Source organism: Onychostoma macrolepis, chromosome 13 (genome assembly GCF_012432095.1).
Source record: "Onychostoma macrolepis isolate SWU-2019 chromosome 13, ASM1243209v1, whole genome shotgun sequence".
In the NCBI taxonomy this organism is placed as follows: domain Eukaryota; kingdom Metazoa; phylum Chordata; class Actinopteri; order Cypriniformes; family Cyprinidae; genus Onychostoma; species Onychostoma macrolepis.
The window spans coordinates 23,860,848-23,880,992 of record NC_081167.1 but is presented as its reverse complement, the minus strand read 5'-3'; the positions used below and the strand labels follow the sequence as shown (position 1 = coordinate 23,880,992).

At 36.4% G+C, this 20,145-nt stretch overlaps 1 protein-coding gene across 1 annotated transcript in view; it reads left to right on the top strand.

Moving 5' to 3' along the window:
- eys (eyes shut homolog) overlaps positions 1–20,145 on the top strand; it is a 209,067-nt gene that overhangs the window by 13,676 nt on the left and 175,246 nt on the right. Inside the window, exons 6-11 of the mRNA XM_058795808.1 lie at positions 1,100–1,259; positions 8,664–8,768; positions 10,536–10,675; positions 11,554–11,717; positions 13,803–14,056; positions 14,494–14,598. Of these exons, the coding sequence (XP_058651791.1) occupies positions 1,100–1,259; positions 8,664–8,768; positions 10,536–10,675; positions 11,554–11,717; positions 13,803–14,056; positions 14,494–14,598 (928 nt within the window). The remainder of the gene's footprint in view (positions 1–1,099; positions 1,260–8,663; positions 8,769–10,535; positions 10,676–11,553; positions 11,718–13,802; positions 14,057–14,493; positions 14,599–20,145) is intronic.

The window sequence follows — 20,145 nt, the reverse complement described above, 5'->3', positions numbered from 1 at the left end:
AAAATTGGTTGTTCATATGTGGGGATCTGACACAGTCATGCAAAGTGTTTGCATGTATGAAAATAAATGCTGTTTTGGTTTAATGGAAAAAATACTTTTGAAGTAATGAATAACCTATCGATCCTGATTTTTAAATGAAATGAAAAAATAAATAAATAACAGACTTCAGGTTTGGAACATGCAGGTGAATGAACAGTTATTTTCATCTGAAATTTGAAAATACGAAATTTAATTTTAAATTGAACAGTTTCTTTAATCAGAATATTCAAATGTTTATTTTACAGGTATAAAAAGCACAAAATGAGGCCTGAAAAAAATATCTACATTCTCAAAAATGAAGGGAGAAAATAGTTTTTGAGTATGTCAGCATTAAGTTTGAAAGATGAAGTAAAAAAGTTCTCTATTTTATGTTACAGTAAGCTGGTAACATTCTGGGAAGCTCAGACTGCATGGCTGATATATATGACTTTACTTAAAATAACTTGGCGAGGAAAAAAAAAGAATTTGAGAAAACTGCACAGAAACTGTTTTGCATTGGAATTTTAAAGCACTCTTTCTCTGCAGAAGTTTCTGCTATGTATATAAACATCGGTTATTATAAGAGCTGATTTGGTTAGTGTGCGGTTTGGAGACATCTGGTTGTTTAATTTCTAATCACTGCCATCCTTAATTAAAACTTTGACATAGTCCAGAAAACAGGCCACATTTCTTCATTAGCAAATTGGTGAAGAATCTGTTTGTCATCAGCAACATTTTTCTTCTTAAACTTCCTTTTCCCCTCCTTATAATTCTTGAACTCTAATATGCTAAATAATTGCCTTTTGAGTAATGATTCTTAGAATTGCCAAGGATGTAATTAGCTAAGAATTCAGATTTAAGGATATTTAGTAAAACTTAATTTGTAGCCAGCAACATACATAACATACAACAGCCTTTCATCAAAAGCTTGAATGCACGTTTAACCAAACTATGAGTATGTTAATATATGTTTTTTTTTTTTTAATTTAATACACAATTGTAGATGCATTTAGTGTTTTGCTGATAGATTTAATATCCAATAATTAAGGTTAATTACTAAAACATCTTTTTTTCCCCACAGTGTCTCTGTGCACCAGGATGGTCGGGGGAGTTTTGTCAGTACTTGGATAATGCATGCTTAGCCTATCCAAACAGATGCGTGAACGGAGCTACTTGCATCAGTATGAGTCAGCCAACTGCACCCCCGCACTATATGTGCACCTGTCTCCCTGGATACACAGGTTAAAAGAAAACTATATCAACAAACTCCGGAATATGTTATCTTGATTTATGTTTGAGTTTGCACAGAGTTTGGCAGCAGAATCTTTTTAAAGCCACACTCAGATTGTTTTTTCTACAGTAGGATTGGAGAGGAGAATTATTGTCACGTTTTCATACCGTGTCAGAGATTGCATAGAACAAGCATTGTTTTCTTATATATCAACTATATCCATGGAATTATTAATATAGAATATAAAATACATCTGCCAGCAACCATATGTGTTATTCTGGCGACATTTTTGAAGAAGTTACATGACACTTAGACTTGAGGACTTCAGGACTGAATTTAAAGTCCATCTGAATCCCAAAGAAATTACTGAATTTGAAGCAAGGAAGCAAACTGGATACAGAATTAGATTTTGAATGAAAGAAAAATTCTTGAAATAATATTTTTCATATTTTAGGTACATTTCACAGAATCCTCTACTTTACCCAAACCTCTTTAAGATAGACCCTAGCATTGATGTAAAACCAGGGCATTTGTATGTTCATATCAATATTTATTTTTAAACATAGTTTGTTGTAAACAATGTGAACATTTAGTGGAATTGGTTGACAATTTAGATGCATGTTGTTTTTTTCTGACAATATTAAACTTTCTTATCCGTAGAGAGGAAAATATTCTACCTATCATAGAAAAAAAAAATGTCATATTTAGTCAATGATGTAATTATGTTTTGTTACAAAATTTGAGTGAGGACCATCCTTGAAATTGCAGTTCAGTAAATTACTCTTCTTGTCATTCAGCATCCTGTGGGGCACGGCCAGTTCTATTCAAATTCCAACTCACGAATTTGAAAAGAAGCCAGTTCTGAATTTTTCCCTTGCCTGAATGACACAGTTTCATGTCCAACATCTATATCATCTGCTGTAATGTGACTCAGAGTGTGTGTTCCACCGAGACGAGTCTCGCTGCCCTAAGGCATCTCTTTACCGTAACTCATCTTTGCACATTGCCCTCCTAACTGGATTATTCTATAATTTGTTTCATCATGCCTGCTAAATGAAGGGCAAATAGAGGTTAGAGAACACTTAATCGGTAAATCTAACTGGGAAAGCAAGATCTTTCATTAGCTTGGCCACCAGCGCATGAGCACAGAATGAACTATTTGCCTAAACAACCCAGAAACAAATAAACAAGCAAGACAAATGATTTACTGGATTTCATCAGTCGTGACGTGTTGATCTCAGTGGCATTCATTGCGGTTCAATGGTTTTGCACAGGAAAATATGACGTAGTCTTTTATAGGCACTTTACATGAATTATAGATCATCTACATTTCATGACACCTATAAACCGTAACATGTTATGAAGCCGTATTATTTGAAAAATGTCGTCCCTGAGAGATTTCTTTCAGTACCACGCAGCAGATCTCGTATTTTCAGTGGGATAGTCGCCAGTGCTTCTGTGTCCTTGTTATCACCTCTCAGTCTCCTTGATGGCTCTATTTCCCATCTTAGCAGATGAAGAAATCCATCTTTCCACATCCCAATTGTCAGCGACAAGAGGCACCTGACAATTTCTGCCTCTCTGTGAGCTGTATAATGGATTAGAATACTATTAGGAGAAAACATGTCACAGCTCAAACCTCATTGTTTTATTTAGACATCTCGAAGATGCTAACGATATCTCCATCGATTAATGACCCCAGAGACTTAAAAACGACCGTCCCTGTCCCATTTCTCACCATGGTATTGCCAGAAGGCCAATGTGAAATGTCAAGTGCTTTCATTATGATCTTCCCCGAAAAAGTCAGACGACATGTTGAGGGAAGATAATGTGACTTCTCCCACAGCAGAGAAAAGTGCTGGTGAAGCAGATCTTGCACTGGATAAGACTTTCAAATCTTTTTTTCTACAGCTTGTCTTGCTTCTTCCATGAAAAGATTTGATTGATTTGATTCCATGTTATGTTACTTGTTATGTAACTGTGTGGATGAACAACATTAATAGAGAACTGCCAGTTAGTTGGGAATATGACCTTCAGAAAACTTCTTGGTGTGCTGTTGGATACTAACTGCTGGAAATATGAACACAAAAAAAATCTGGGATTCAGTGCCATATGAAGTTGCCTGAGGTCGACCTAATTGATCATTTTCAAGAAAAATTTATAAAAGAAATGATTTTATACATGTTATGTTAGCATAAAACTTTTTTTATATATTGATTATAATTTTTGTAAAGATTTTTAAAGATTTTTATTGTTGGTGTTTTTATTTTGTTAGGACAGTATAGACCAATTATAGGCTTGTAAACATTTGGGATGTGCACATTATGGTTGCAGAGATAGCCTTTACGGCTAGAATTACACAGATACAGTACAAAATAGTGAGATCTAAAAACATTACAGATTATTTTGATTAGATGTCATTTTCAAAATGTTCTCTGCATATTACAAGAGCTTGTCACCCAGCGATAAGCACTGTTATTCAACGAAATTATCGTTAGATAGTGGGTTAGTCTTACAGATCCGAAACAGGGATGACGTTTTTTGTGGGCGGAGCCTATCTGCTTGCAGAAAATTACGGTTTTCAAGTGGCAGTCTATGGAGCTATGGAATAAAAGAATTTTAAAAAAAGGCAAAATTGATTTTATGTTTCAAAATTCTGACTTTATTCTTGCAATTCGAGATTATATCTCACAATTCTAATAAGGAAAAACAACTCGTCAAGCTCTTCTGGCTTTTTTTTCCTCAGAACTGACAAACTCACTATTTTTTAGTTAAATTGAGTTATAAAGTCCGAATTAGAAGATATAAACTTGCATTTGTGAGAGAAAAAAGTCAGAATTGTGAGATAAAATAAATAACTGTTATGTAAAAATGTTAATAGTAATTGGTTTAAATAATATTTCATGCTGTATCTGTAGGGCTAATCCAATACGTCCCCTATGAACAGCATATGTGAATATTATTTAGACCTATTGTTTAAATCAAATTTATGCTTTAAAAGTAATTGTTTCATCCATAGCATGTCCGTTTAAACGTATGCATTTAGCTTCAAACGGCATCGACAGTATTCTATAAAAATTATTTGCATTCCGATTTTGACATCAAAAGGCACAAAAATATATATATATTTTTTCTCTTATTCCATGGATTTATACTTGTTACCAGTGTTTTTCTGCAACCACTATGCACGTGCAGCTGCAAGTGACGTAACTGTGACGTCTACTCTGAATTGGTCTATAGAGACAGAGCGTATTGCATCATAGTCTGAAAACCACGCCCACCGGGGGGTGGACAATCCAACTCTCTCCTTTGACTTTGTATTGCAATTTGCGGGAAGCTGCCTCGTTGTCATTTCTGACTTATAACAAAAAACAGAATAATGTCTAAAAGCTGCTATGTGACAAGGTGTACAGTAAACAAGCTAAAAAACACAGAACTGTTTTTATAAACTGTCGACCCCAAAAAAAGAGTATTTAAGGACAAAAAAGTAGAGCGCAATGTATCATATTACTCAGATCTGCACCCTCTGGAGGGAAAAGTAATCGGCGACAGGAAACATTCATTATTTTTGACCATGTTAGATGATTATTTGACCACCCTATGTGAGATATATGGAGAAACTAAATTTTATTGATCTATATCACTGCCCCTTTTCTTTGAGAAATGATCCAACTGAGTGGCCCAACGTTAAATACCCGGACATCTACAACTATTTGTCCTTAAATGCTCATTTTTTGGGGGGGTCGACAGCTTATAAAAACGTAGTTCTGGGTTTTTTAGCTGTTTTACTATACACCTTGTCACATATCAGCTTTTAGACATTGTTTTTTTTTTGTTATAAGTCAGATATTCCCGCAATACAAAGTCATTGGAGAGCATTGGATTGCCCCAAAAAAAAAATGGTGAGAGAGAGGGGGATGGGATCAGGAAAGGTCCACAAGCCATGACTTGAACTCGGAACATCCGAAGCGCAACAGCTCTACATGACAGAGCACTGCCCACGAGGCCATCGAACTAGGATCATTTTTTTAACATAAAAATTAACGTCTTTTTAAATAAATCTTGTAAAAAAACAAACAAAAACAAAAAAACATACATCTTAGAATATAGTGCATTAGTACTTTTTGAAGCTTGAAAGCAGTATGAGCCAAATGTTTCCATGAAAAAACGCTAATTAGAGCTATTTATATACTATTATGGTATGTATTAATGTAGGGGTGTGCGATATTACGATTTTTGATCGTGGATGATAAAAATCTCTCCACGATCTGCTTTTGAAGAAATATCTTAGTATCGTGGTACAGCGCACATTCTGTCAATTACAGTTCTGGCGCCTCGTCTCTACATACTGTACAACACGACATACAGGTGCATCTCAATAAATTAGAATGTCGTGGAAAAGAAGGTTTGTTTATTTCAGTAATTCAACTCAAATTGTGACACTCGTGTATTAAATAAATTCAATGCACACAGGCTGAAGTAGTTTAAGTCTTTGGTTCTTTTAATTGTGATGATTTTGGCTCACATTTAACAAAAACCAACCAATTCACTATCTCAACAAATTAGAATATGGTGACATCAGCTAATCAACTCAAAACACCTGCAAAGGTTTCCTGAGCCTTCAAAATGGTCTCTCAGTTTGGTTCACTAGGCTACACAATCATGGGGAAGACTGCTGATCTGACAGTTGTCCAGAAGACAATCGTTGACACCCTTCACAAGGAGGGTAAGCTACAAACATTCATTACCAAAGAAGCTGGCTGTTCACAGAGTGCTGTATCCAAGCATGTTAACAAAAAGTTGAGTGGAAGGAAAAAGTGTGGAAGAAAAAGATGCACAACCAACCGAGAGAACCGCAGCCTTATGAGGATTGTCAAGCAAAATCGATTCAAGAATTTGGGTGAACTTCACAAGGAATGGACTGAGGCTGGGGTCAAGGCATCAAGAGCCACCACACACAGACGTGTCAAGGAATTTGGCTACAGTTGTCGTATTCCTCTTGTTAAGCCACTCCTGAACCACAGACAACGTCAGAGGCGTCTTACCTGGGCTAAGGAGAAGAAGAACTGGACTGTTGCCCAGTGGTCCAAAGTCCTCTTTTCAGATGAGAGCAAGTTTTGTATTTCATTTGGAAACCAAGGTCCTAGAGTCTGGAGGAAGGGTGGAGAAGCTCATCATAGCCCAAGTTGCTTGAAGTCCAGTGTTAAGTTTCCACAGTCTGTGATGATTTGGGTTGCAATGTCATCTGCTGGTGTTTGTCCATTGTGTTTTTTGAAAACCAAAGTCACTGCACCCGTTTACCAAGACATTTTGGAGCACTTCATGCTTCCTTCTGCTGACCATCTTTTTAAAGATGCTGATTTCATTTTCCAGCAAGATTTGGCACCTGCCGACTCTGCCAAAAGCACCAAAAGTTGGTTAAATGACCATGGTGTTGGTGTGCTTGACTGGCCAGCAAACTCACTAGACCTGAACCCCAGAGAGAATCTATGGGGTATTGTCAAGAGGAAAATGAGAAACAAGAGACCAAAAAATGCAGATGAGCTGAAGGCCACTGTCAAAGAAACCTGGGCTTCCATACCACCTCAGCAGTGCCACAAACTGATCACCTCCACGCCACGCCGAATTGAGGCAGTAATTAAAGCAAAAGGAGCCCCTACCAAGTATTGAGTACATATACAGTAAATGAACATACTTTCCAGAAGGCCAACAATTCACTAAAAATGTTTTTTTTATTGGTCTTATTTTATTGGTCTTTTTGTTAAATGTGAGCCAAAATCATCACAATTAAAAGAACCAAAGACTTAAACTACTTCAGTCTGTGTGCATTGAATTTATTTAATACACGAGTTTCACAATTTGAGTTGAATTACTGAAATAAATGAACTTTTCCACGACATTCTAATTTATTGAGATGGAACTGTACAGCGGTAGAGTTACTTTGACAGGACACTGCACTTATTCGCGATCGCAAAAGTACATTATTTATTTTGCATACAAGCCTTGCCGGTTAAATGTTTCATTCGCGCGCTGGTCTGACTTCCGCTTTTTCTGAGCGCATACACCAGAAACGCGCGCACTAAAACCCTGTCAAAAAGCGCCTGATTACTGAACTAAGTTATCTTTTGCGCTAATACTGTCAAAACACACAAGGTTTATAGACTCAGTTGGTTATATCTAAAATGAAAGTAAACAGTTGACGTGCCTGTATATTAGATGCGTGCAGGTCTTAAAGGGACAGAACTAAACATGCTGTCGACTGTCATTAAAGGGATAGTTCACCCTAAAATTATATTTCTGTCATTATTTACTCACTCACATGTTGTCCCAAACCTGTATTAGTTTATTTCTTGTGCTGAACACAAAAGAAGATATTTTGAAGAATGTGGGTAACCAAATAGTTGCTGGTCCACATTGAATTTGATAGTAGGATAAAATCATATGGAAGTCACTGTGGATCAGTAACTGTTTGGTTTTCCACGTTCTTCAAAATAGCATTTATGTTCAGCAGAAGAAAGAAACTCACTCAGGTTTAAAACAACTTTTGAGAAAATGATGGTATAAAAATAAAACACTATGACAGAATTGACAGACAGATGACAGAATATTTATTTTTGGGTGAACTATTCATTTAACGTTAATAAAACAACAAAACGCAAAGAGAAAAATCACTCACTACTCTTGACTGAAAAACTTTAATACAGTTGCTTTAGGAATCAGTCTATATAGTTTATTCATTTTTATATTTGTTTATTCAATTTTTTGAATGTTCTTGCTAAATGCACCTATTGTACCTGAAAATAAAGCACTGTTTTTTTATGTTGCTAACTTTATTGATTATCATAGTTTTAGTTTTATTTCAGTTTTAGTAGTCTTACTTATTATGTTAATTTTTATTTTAATATAAAAAAAATAACCTTTATTTCAATGAACAAAAACAATTTATAATAGTTTTTATTTTTAGTTACCAATAATCACCTACAAATTCATGCAGGTTCAGAATGACATGAGGGTGAGTTGATGCATTTTTTTTATTTTTAGGGTGAACTATTTTTTTAGTCTGACAATCTTTTCCTGTGCCTCCTCACTTCTTTTTCATTGCCTATTTTCCTCATAAAAGTTGAGTCACACTTATATACTGTCCTTCTCTGGCATCTCTCAAAGTTCCATATGTTGAATCATTTTGCATTCTGTCTGTCTGCATTAACTGTCTGAAGTGAACTGTGACTCAGTAAATGGCAATCTGAACTGTTGCTAAACGATTTGGCCTCTCTTCTCTGAGGAGGGGGGTGGGGGGGTTAGTTTCCAAATTTGCTTCTAAATCCCAAATGTCAAAAGTGAAGTCAATATCTTCAGGGGAGACGGAGCGTAAAAGCTTAACTAACACTCCATTCACACCCCTGTCTTCCTGCAGGACGCTACTGTGAGGCTGAAGTAAATGAGTGCGATTCCAGTCCCTGTCAGCACCAGGGAACATGCACTGACTTTGTTGGATACTACAAATGCGCCTGTCCTTCAGGTATGAGTTTCTCTTACTCCTGAGAATGAGCTTTTTTTTTTTTTTTTTGACTGTGCCACAAATCCCCACCGTGCCAGCACCAGCGGCTCTGACTGACAGCTGAGCAAATCACTCCCGTTCTCACACTGCCAGAGCTCATTAGTACTGCAGAATTGTGTCAATATTGTGTTATGAAATGCTCTTCCCTTTTGAGGCCACTGCATTGATATGGTTCCCTTCCGTAATTGTTGGTTCTGCTCACTCTTTCTGAGGCATGATTTGCATTCACTGATGCAACCTGATGGCTCACCCTAGAGATTGGCAACTCACTGGCGGGGTTACAAGCATGCTTCTCTGCCAGCTGCTCCCTTCCGCTCGATGAGTAGAAGACCCAGAGTCCCAAACGCCCCCTCCCTAAACCTGCCCACGCGTGCTCGCCGCTCAGAGAAAGAGATACAAAAGGGGAAATCATCTGAATGACTTCCTCATAAAAAGGATTGAAGGAAATAGTGGACATAATTTCAAAAAGATTGTTGTGAATTGGTGGACACAATTTCGCAAAGATTATTGACTCAAAGTATGTGAAATTAAGTTGAATTGAGTGTCAAATATAAAATGTTTAACAGGGGCAGTCTTTTTTTTTTTTTTATTATTATTATTTCTCTCATTCCGAACCTGTAAGACTTTTGTCATAAGTTATGGATCATATATCATAAAAGCTATTTTTAAAAGAGTGTTGGTAACCAAACGGTATTGAGTACGGTATTTCTCAAAATAAAAAGTGTGACAGGTTTGGAACAACAAGAGGGAGAGAAAATGATGACAGAATTATTTTTTTGTGTGTGTTTAATGGTATTATAAATCATTTTTTCCCCTTTTTAATTGGAACATGAGGCATTCCATTTTTTTATTTTTTATTTTTTTATTATTTAATTGAATTATTACTTAGGTTGGTGTTGTTGTAAACAAAAGATTGCAAAATATTCAAAAAAAGAAATACAAACAACAGCTGGATGAAGCACAGAAGAGTGGAACAGAACATGTCTCAATGTTTTGTTTTGTTTTTAAGTTGAGGTGTTTACTGAATGTGTAAATAGACCAAGAAATAGAAATATTTGACAGCAGAATTAATTTTTTTGAAAGCTTTGGAATAGTCATAGTCACTTTAAAACCCTGTCTAAAAATATTAAAGCCAAAAAAAGGACAAAAATCTACATAAATTCACCAGTTGACCTCTCTAATCGACTGTAGTCAACCATCCTGACCCATCCTTGATTTCCATAAGTGTGATTTTCCTGCTTAAACCTTTATGTGAATGAATTTTGAAATTATTTTCATTATGAAAACCAAATGCAAGCAAGCCAGATTTTTTTTCTCTCTCTAAAAGCCCTTAAACAAACTAGCCTGGCATCTTTCTGACCTTTACAATTTTATTCTTTTCACTTGGGCTGGCTGGCTTTTGGGCTCTGAATAAGCTTTCAAAAATTGATTGCCATTTTCTTTTACTTTCTTTTTTCCAAGAAACAAAGAAGAAAAAAAAGACAGAAATTTGATTTCCAGCTTGCTTCATGTTCATTGATTGACCTTATTGATTGAGGCACAATGACACGAGGAGCATATGCAGTGCGTTCTCAAAGGCATTAACAAGAGTGAAGGCGTTTCAATCTTGTTTAATCTTTTAAATTTTGGTTTTGCACAAGGTTCTTTTAGTTCCCAATCAAGGAAGCGGGGATGCTGAAGTGCAAGTGATTTTTCAGATAGGTCTATGTTTCTTACCGCCCTTTCCAGGATACACTGGGGTTGACTGTGAGTTTGACGTGAACGCCTGCGAGCTTCCAAATGTCACCTGTCCCCCTGGAAAGATCTGTGTGGATTTGCCAGGTGACCAGCTCCATATATGTCACACTCAGTGCCCTCGCTATCTACAGGTAGGTCAGAAGGGTTCAGCTGCCTCTAGCCCAACATAATTCAAATCACTTTCATTGTAATGTGTTCAAGTGTTCTAAGTGTAAATTAGCATATCTGGTTACAATAACACTAACAAAAGTAATAAGTACATTTATTTACAAAATGGATATCAACTGTAGTAACAATAAACTCAAACTTACCTGCATAAATACTCACAATATATATATATTTTTTTCTCTGCAAAACAAGATGGCTGCTGATCAGAAAATTCTCAAATCATACATTAAATGACTTTGCTGATCAGTTGTGATGCGGCTTCCATGGAATGCAACATAGCCATTTGATTTGAAGCAAATCATTCATATTATACCAACAAAGTGTAGTTTTACTTCCAGTCAACTAAACTTATTTACATTAGGCCCATGACATGACAGAAAAATAAAATTGAGTCAGATCAAGTATAAACTTTTCTTTAGAGTGATGACAAGGCATATGCATAAAGCATATTTTTCAGTGCATAAACTCATTCGAAATGCATACACCGCCCTCTCCCACTTTCCACTTGAAAAGAGCAGGTTAAAAATGTTATGTTCTTAGCACGCTATATTCTTTTGAAGATGTGAAGCTGTTTGCACGCTTTGTCACTGAACTATATCACCAATGGCAAATTGCATGTCTCTTTTGAACATGCTTGATCATACGGATTTGTTTTACTTGTGTTGATAATCACCACTAACGTAAATGGCAATTAAAATTCATTAGCTTTCCTTCATTAACCAGCATGTTTTATTTAACACTGGGACCAAGCACGTCTGTTTACAAAAGACCAGAATTACCTTTACACACATATTTAAATGAAGGATTGTTCTGGAATAATGGTTGATTTTCATTTTGACAGCCATGTGCAAATGGAGGACATTGTGTTCTTAACAACATTACCAGTTACAGTTGTGTTTGTGCACCTGGCTGGACTGGGCCGACCTGCTTGGTCAACATAAATGAGTGTGTCCAGCACAGGTGTCAGAACAGAGCCACCTGCGTGGATGAAGTTGGTGGGTACAGGTGAGTCTGGGTGAATTCATTTTTTATTTTTTTCTCTTTGCGCACGGTTTATTTAGAATACAGCAAATGCTTTGTTTAGAAATTAAGTGGATTCAAATATTATTCTGTTTGTTTTTTTTTTTGTTTTTTTTTTTGTTATATACTAAGATAATTATAAACAAATTAAATGCATTTAAAGTGTCATTATAAATATTAGCATGAACTTAAATGCAAATAAAAGAAATTAATAAATAAATGAAAATTCTGTAATTATTTACTCATGTTGGTAATTATTTACCCTCTTGTTGTCCCAAATACTGTATGTATTGTTTCTCTGAATGCTAAACAGATTCATTTTTTTCCATACACAAACAGTTTATAGTGACCATGATCTGTCAAGCTCTATAAATGACACAAATAGACACCCTAAAAGTAATTCGTATGTCTCTGTTTCAGGTCTTCTGAAGTCTTATACTGTAGCTTAAAGGGGTCATCGGATGCAAACTTCACTTTACAAGTTGTTTGAATATAAATGTGTGTTGGAAGTGTTTATACACATCCATCCTATAATGATAAAAATCCACCCAGTGTTTTTTTTTTTTAAATCCCTATTTTAAAATCCCCTTTCTCAAATCAGGTTGTTTTGAGATTCCTGTCAGAATGACATAGTTCTGTACAGGCCTCTCCCACGATAGTTGATTGACAAGGCCGCCTTACCTTAGACCCGCCCTGAATGAGCTGAGTGAACTAAGTGAGCTGTAAACAGTCCGACCGCCATTGTGTCGACTCCGATGCAGGGGAAGACAAGATGTCTCAGATTAAGTGATTGAGGTGCTTTGTTGTTGGATGTAATAATAAATATAGCAGTCGTCATTTACTCCTGACTACTGAGCCGCTGAAGACGCAGAGGATTAAGATTACTTTTGTTTTGAAGGGAATGCGCCGCTCTCCGATCTGCCTAAATGCGTTTATGTTCACTCGAATCATTCGTGATCCAGCTTCATCTACAGAAGAAGTGAGTATAAGGGTTTTTTTATGAATCTTTGCAAATCGCCTTTCCTAATTAGGGTTGCAAAGGGGTGGAAAATTTCCAGGGTCAGCAGAGTCATTAGCATTTAAAGTAGCATGGCCTGAAAACAGAGCTGATTCTGACAGGGTAAAAAAGGTGTTTTTTACACTACCATTGAGAAATTTTATCCAATGTTATAGACTTTTCATTAAGACCCTAAAGAATCATATCAACTTGTGGAAAATGAGCATACGATGCCCCCTTTAAGCCTGATAGCTTTGTGATATGAACAGGGCAAAATGTTGTCATTATTCGATGATAACCCTCACCTATGCTGTTGCTCTCAAATAAATATGGCAACTGCTGCTGGTTGAATGTCAATAGAATCAAACATTGATTTTTCTTGCAACCAAATGTCATTGCAACAAAATACTGGCATAGGCCACAAATTTGATTTCTAATCTGTAGTGGAGGTAACAATCTAAAAATATATAGTTTATTTTATTTTGCACAAAACTGGCATATTGTTTTAAAATTAAGCTGTGTGGGAAACTTTTATTGTTCTTTTATAGTGCCTTTTGGAGTTTGGCGGCCCAAGCTCACTGTGTATGGAAAATATCAGTATAAAGTTTTTTATTTTATATATAATAATAAATATATACTGTATATATATATATATATATATATATATATGTTTCATAGATACAATAAAAGCATAGGGATTTGGAACGACACACTGGGTGGGGGGATAACAAAATTTTTATTCCCTTAAAATTTGCATTGTCCTATTGTAGTTCGTTCTCTCTTCTTCTTTTTTATTTCAAAAATGAGTGATTGAGATGGATTTATCCATTTCAAACAGGGTGCCTCTCTCAGTATAAAATTAAAATTGATATTCTGTTCAGGTTCAGTTGCTGTTTACTGTCTCATTCTAGAATTAAACCACCCATAGCTGCTAAAACAAATAGCATGTTCCTGTGATAGAAAGCAAAGCAAATTACATTGTCCTCCCCCATGACTCAGCCATTTATTTTCATACCGTGTCCGGCTGTTTTGTTCGCGATTCCATTAAGAGATACTGTTTTATGCATTCCAAGTTGCCTTTGCGGTCACGGATATACTGGAGTCCACTGCGAACTTGACATTGACTTCTGCTCTGGGCATCAGTGTTCAGAACACGCCGTCTGTCTGGACCAACAGCACAACTACACCTGTCACTGCATGCTGGGATATGAGGGAACGTTCTGTGAGCTTGAGACAGATGAATGCAAAAGTGCACCATGCGCCAACAGTGCCACTTGCATTGATTTGGTGGCAGGTTACCGATGCCTGTGTGCTCCAGGATTTAAGGGTAAGCTAAATGTTTTACTCAGTGGTTCTACTGAGGTGGGAAACCATCTCTGGGCTTTTGACAGGCATTGACTTTCAAAATCTAACATTGTTGAATTCCTCAAGATTAAAAAGAAAATGTGGCCATTTAGCCTAATTGTGATCCATTGTTTCAAATTATTAAAATTAAAATCAATTTTTTTTTTTTATATTTATATGAACTTGCGTTTATACAGGCTTCTTTCCAATATGTAATGGCCACTTATTAATTCTCAATAAAGCAATAATTATGATTTTTCTAATTGAATACCTTGGGTTACTTGGAAATATGTTACATTACGGAAGTAAAACATGTTGCAAATAGTTATTTATATTGACTTATATACATCACAGAAGTATAACATGATATGATACAGACATCTTGTTATCTATTTGTCTGTGTTAATGTCCATCATGCAGGTCGAACATGCTCCGAGAATATGAATGAGTGCTGGTTCAGACCCTGCCTTAATGGGGGCACCTGCATTGATCTGGTCAATGACTACATTTGTATCTGTCTACTCGGTAAGTAAAGTCCAGCACTCTGTTCAAAAACAACAGATACATCCTGAGCCGAAAGCAGTTGTGCTACACCATGTATGATTTAAAGAACTTGATATATAGTAAGCATTATGTTGAAAAATGTCATTGTTCTTGGGAAGGAGCCACGGGTCCGTATAGGTAATTATTCCCCAGGAACCATTTAGGCTTTAGTGAAGATCTTATCTCCACAGCTCACATGCATCTGTAGATGTGAACCGTTATTGGGTCCCAAGAAACATGTCTTGTGTGACTCATGCTCCCTGTTTTCTAGATAATCTACCAGCCCAAGGGGAAGAGAATCCATCAGTGTAAATTTTCTAGTGTTTATTAAAACAGCCTCTCTTTAATTCTCTTAAACATGATGGTGACAGAAAACAGACCTCCATCTTGTCAGGACAGGTCTCATTAGAGGGCACGATGCTTACGGGAGATGGTGTGGTGTCGGAGGCCTTGATCAGATTAGAATCTTAAAAATTCATTTAGATTTCGGAATTCAACATTCAAGATTGAATCTCAAAATAATAAGTGATGGGAAGCCATTTTCGAGGTCCTGTTCTCAGGAAACAGTGCCTGAAAACCTCAGCATTTCATTTTAAAGGGTTACTGTTGATCTTTCCAGAAATCTTATTTTCCCACCTTAGGCCTAGGCATTATTATATTATATTATATTATATTATATTATATTATATTATATTATATTATATTATATTATATTATATTATTATATTATATTATATTATATTATATTATATTATATTATATTATATTATATTATATTATATTATATTAATTATATTATATTATATTATATTATTGTGTGTAATAGGTTTTATATATATATATATATACAGTGGGGGAAAAAAATATTTGATCCCCTGCTGATTTAGTACGTTTGCCCACTGACAAAGAAATGATCAGTCTATAATTTTAATGGTAGGTTTATTTGAACAGTGAGAGACAGAATAATAACAAAAACATCCAGAAAAATGCATTTTAAAAAAGTTATAAATTGATTTGCATTTTAATGAGTGAAATAAGTATTTGATCCCCTATCAATCAGCAAGATTTCTGGCTCCCAGGGGTCTTTTATACAAGTAAGGAGCTGAGATTAGGAGCACTCTCTTAAAGGGAGTGCTCCTAATCTCAGTTTGTTACCTGTATAAAAGACACCTGTCCACAGAAGCAATCAATCAATCAGATTCCAAACTCTCCACCATGGCTAAGACCAAAGAGCTGTCCAAGGATGTCAGGGACAAGATTGTAGACCTACACAAAGCTGGAATGGGCTACAAGACCATCGCAAAGCAGCTTGTTGAGAAGGTGACTACAGTTGGTGCGATTATTCGCAAATGGAAGAAACACAAAATAACTGTCAATCTCCCTCGGACTGGGGCTCCCTGCAATACCTCACCTCGTGGAGTTTCAATGATCGTGAGAACGGTGAGGAATCAGCCCAGAACTACACGGGAGGATCTTGTCAATCATCTCACGGCAGCTGGGACCATAGTCATCAAGAAAACAATTGGTAACACACTACGCCGTGAAGGACTGAAATCCCGCAAGGTCCCCCTGCTCAAGAAAGCACATGTACAGACCCGTCTGAAGTTTGCCAATGATTCAGAGGAGAACTGGGTGAAAGTGTTGTGGTCAGATGAGACCAAAATCGAGCTCTTCGGCATCAACGCAACTCGCCTTGGTTGGAGGAGGAGGAATGCTGAATTTTTGACTCCAAGAACACCATCCCCACCGTCAAACATGGAGGTGGAAACATTATGCTTTGGGGGTGGTTTTTCTGCTAAGGGGACAGGACAACTGCACCGCATTAAAGGGACAATGGACGGAGCCATGCACCATCAGGGCCAGGGCATTGAAAATGGGTCGTGGATGGATATTCCAGATATTTTGAGTGGGACAAAATCCCTCCTGAGATATGTGCAAACCTGGTGGCCAACTACAAGAAACGTCTGACCTCTGTGAGTGCCAACAAGGGTTTTACCACCAAGTACTAAGTCATGTTTTGCGAAGGGGTCAAATACTTATTTCACTCATTAAAATGCAAATCAATTTATAACTTTTTTGAAATGCATTTTTCTGTGTCTCCTCTCCTCAAAATTAGATGAGAAAATAATTGATATTACAAAAATAAAACAGATTTAATATGACTAAATATGATATTAAAAGTCTAAAAGTCACTCATTTTTATAAAGTAACACCTTAGCGTGCCGTGACTTTTCTGGAGGCTCATTGAGATGAATGGGGGAAAGTCACGTGAGAGGAGGCAATGCCTCCATTGCGCTATAATTGGATATTATCGGTTATGATTGGATGTTATTGGTTCATGCGATAAATCCGCCTCTTGTTTTCGTGCGAGCTCTTGGCATGAATGAAGAAAATGATGGCATTATTGACTAATTATAAAGTAAGTAAGCAACTCTCCCGCTTAGATATCACTGCTTTGTGTCACGTCAAAATGAAACATGAAATGGCTTGAAAACGTGATGACTGTGTCAGTTTTTGGTGAGCATTCACCTTGATGAAATGAAAGATGTATCTTCGTGCTTGTGACAATGTTTGTGACAGGGCTTTTATGACGATGACCAGAAAATAAGTTGACTTTAAAAGAACAGCTGAACAACAGTTCACAAGTGCAAATAGGCCGCCTTGGTGGCAGAGGTTATTTACACTAACTCTGTCCACCAACATGTTATTACAAAGCATTACAGAAGACTATCTTTCAATAACAGCTCTAGTGGTGCAGATGGTGAAGTAAGTGTTGAAGTCGTTTTTGACGCGATCGACCGGGGTTCGAATCAAATCAGATATCACGTCAGAAAGGTATGTATTTTCAATAATAATGAAGGAAATAATCTAAAAGTTGAACTTAAAGTAATCGGGTAGGGTTAGGGTAGGTGTAGGGAGGAATTTATTGTCCCAATAAGGTGACATCCATTTAATAATTTGAATTAAAATGATAATTTACACTCAATATGTTATTATTGCATACTGTTTTATAATGTACTACAATACAGAGGTGCAGATAATTTGCCACTATTTGCAATAAGTAGTGTAATCAGCTATTTGCACTTGTAAACATTAAGTGTAACAGGGACATGAATTATATATATATATATATATATATATATATATCCAGGAGGCTTGACAAGAGGGGTAAACCAGAAACATGAGCAATAGTCCAGGCAAGGCATAAACGGAGTTCGAACGGCGAGACAAGGGTAAATCCAGGAAACACACACTAGAAAACAAGAAACAGGTTCCATATCGCAGCTAAAACTAGGAGAGTAATAAACGCAGAACAATACTGGAACTAAACACAGTATGGACACAGAATGGCTCGGTAAGGCAGCTAACACTAGGAGAGTGCTATACGCAGAACAATACTCGGCGATCTGAACAAGGAAGTCCATGGTTTATGTAGGGTGTGTGATTGTGTGATAGTTCTCAGGTGTGAGCATATGATAGTGAAATGGCTGCTGGGAAATGTAGTCCGGGGTAATGTGAAACAGTGTGCAATGTGAGAGTCAATGTGATGGAGGAGTGACCTCTGGTGGCGAGCGAATGGAAGTCCATGGACCGGATTCATGACAGTGACAAATATCATATTATATGAGTGTAGAATATGATGTACATTGCCTGCAATATGTATTTCTTTATATTAGCAGTAGGTCATGGGACAGAAATCACACTGTTTCCTGAGAATATGCCAGAACTTAATATAACACAATTCACTGTAAAATTTTTAGGAGTTCCATAACAAAGAACAATGAATTACAAATCAGTGCTGCTCAATGTGATTTAGTAAAAACCTTAACATATATGCAGATTATAAAATGCGCCATGCTCTCAATCATGCACATTTTTCATCTCAGTCTTATCTACTGGGCCGTTGATGTGCAACAGGTTGGGTGAACTGAGTGGGTTTCCTGGCAAGAATGGAGCCGGTTTTAGTCTCTGCATCCTCCTACAAAGCTCACAAGTATGCATATTGCATATCAGGAAATGATGGAAAATAAGTGCGGTCTCAATAATCCCTCGGCAAGTGTTTGAATCATAGCCCTCAGGAATATAAAAGGATATAAGCTGCCACCATGCTGTGGATACGAATGATTTCTAGACAAGGGGTAGTCATGAGAGTATGGTGATTTGATGACGTTATTTGATGGTAAGGGTTACTCTCAGTACCAAGAACAACTTCAGATGCACATAATGGCAGATTATATTCCAACCAACATTTTCTGTAAGGACACACGAGGATCCTGTTCATGATACTACAGTAAGATCATACCAAAGCGTCGTTTGCATGATTTTCTGAACCATTACTCTCAGCGTTTTCCCATGCATTAGTGAATAGCTGGCATTATTATCGTCTTGTTCTTGAATGCACTACATATAAAACACTGAATAACCGCCTGCTAGCTGGATGTTTTCCGTTTTCTTCTATCTGTTAATTTCATTGTACGAGTTTATAGCTTTATATATGGAAATATTCATGTTCATATAATTTCTGTGTGTATCTTCTCTGAGTGCAGTGTGACACTTTATTACTGGCATCCTCTGTGAACTGCAATGTCAGGTCTTTCGTTTAATTATTTCACATCTATATTCTCTTGGCATGCCGGCTCGCCCCTGAGAGCGAACGTGTTCTCATTACCCTCACGGTTCAGAAGACCAATAAATACAAATACTTGTTCTTATAATCCTTCAGCAGACCTGTATGTGTATGGAGCTATGCATGTGATTATATTTTAATGGGCTCTGTCATCCAGTGTGGCTTAAAATGTGGGTCTTTCAGAATACTGGCTTGATAGGTGAGTTGCTTGTAGACTATATACTGAATTCTTTTGTAAACCACATTTCAAGTCACTGAAAGATATGTTCTTTCTTATATTGTAGTTAAACACTTAGGAGGTTCATCTTAAAGGTACATAGTGAATGTAGAGATTTTTAAAAATGCATAATGTGAGTATTGTTATGCTTTATTTTGCCTGCAAAAAAAAAAGTAAAAAATTACCTTTAAGGGAACAACAATCTGACTCTTGAGACAGTACCATCAATTATACCCATCATGGTACACCCAACTGACCCTTTAACATCAGTCTGAAATGTTTGTTTTTTGATTAACTTTCTGTTCATCAAAGTAATATATCAAGGTGTTCACACAAATAATAAACTGTTTTCAACATTGATAGTAATAAAAAAATGTTTCTTTAGCAACAAATCAGCATATTAGGATCATTTCTGGAGGATGTGACTGAAGATTGAAGTCAAAAATTTAGCTTTTTTATGTTTTATATATATATTATTACAACAATATATATAATATATTATACATATTGTTTCAGCTTTTTAATCAAATAAATGCAGTTTTGTTGAGCAGAAGAGACTTCTTTTAAAAACATTAAGAAGTCTTACATATTTCAAACTGTAATATATATTTTTAATAAAAAGACTCTCCTGAGTGTCCTTACTCTCAAGTAGAATTGCAAAGTCTACATGAATCATTTTATTTTC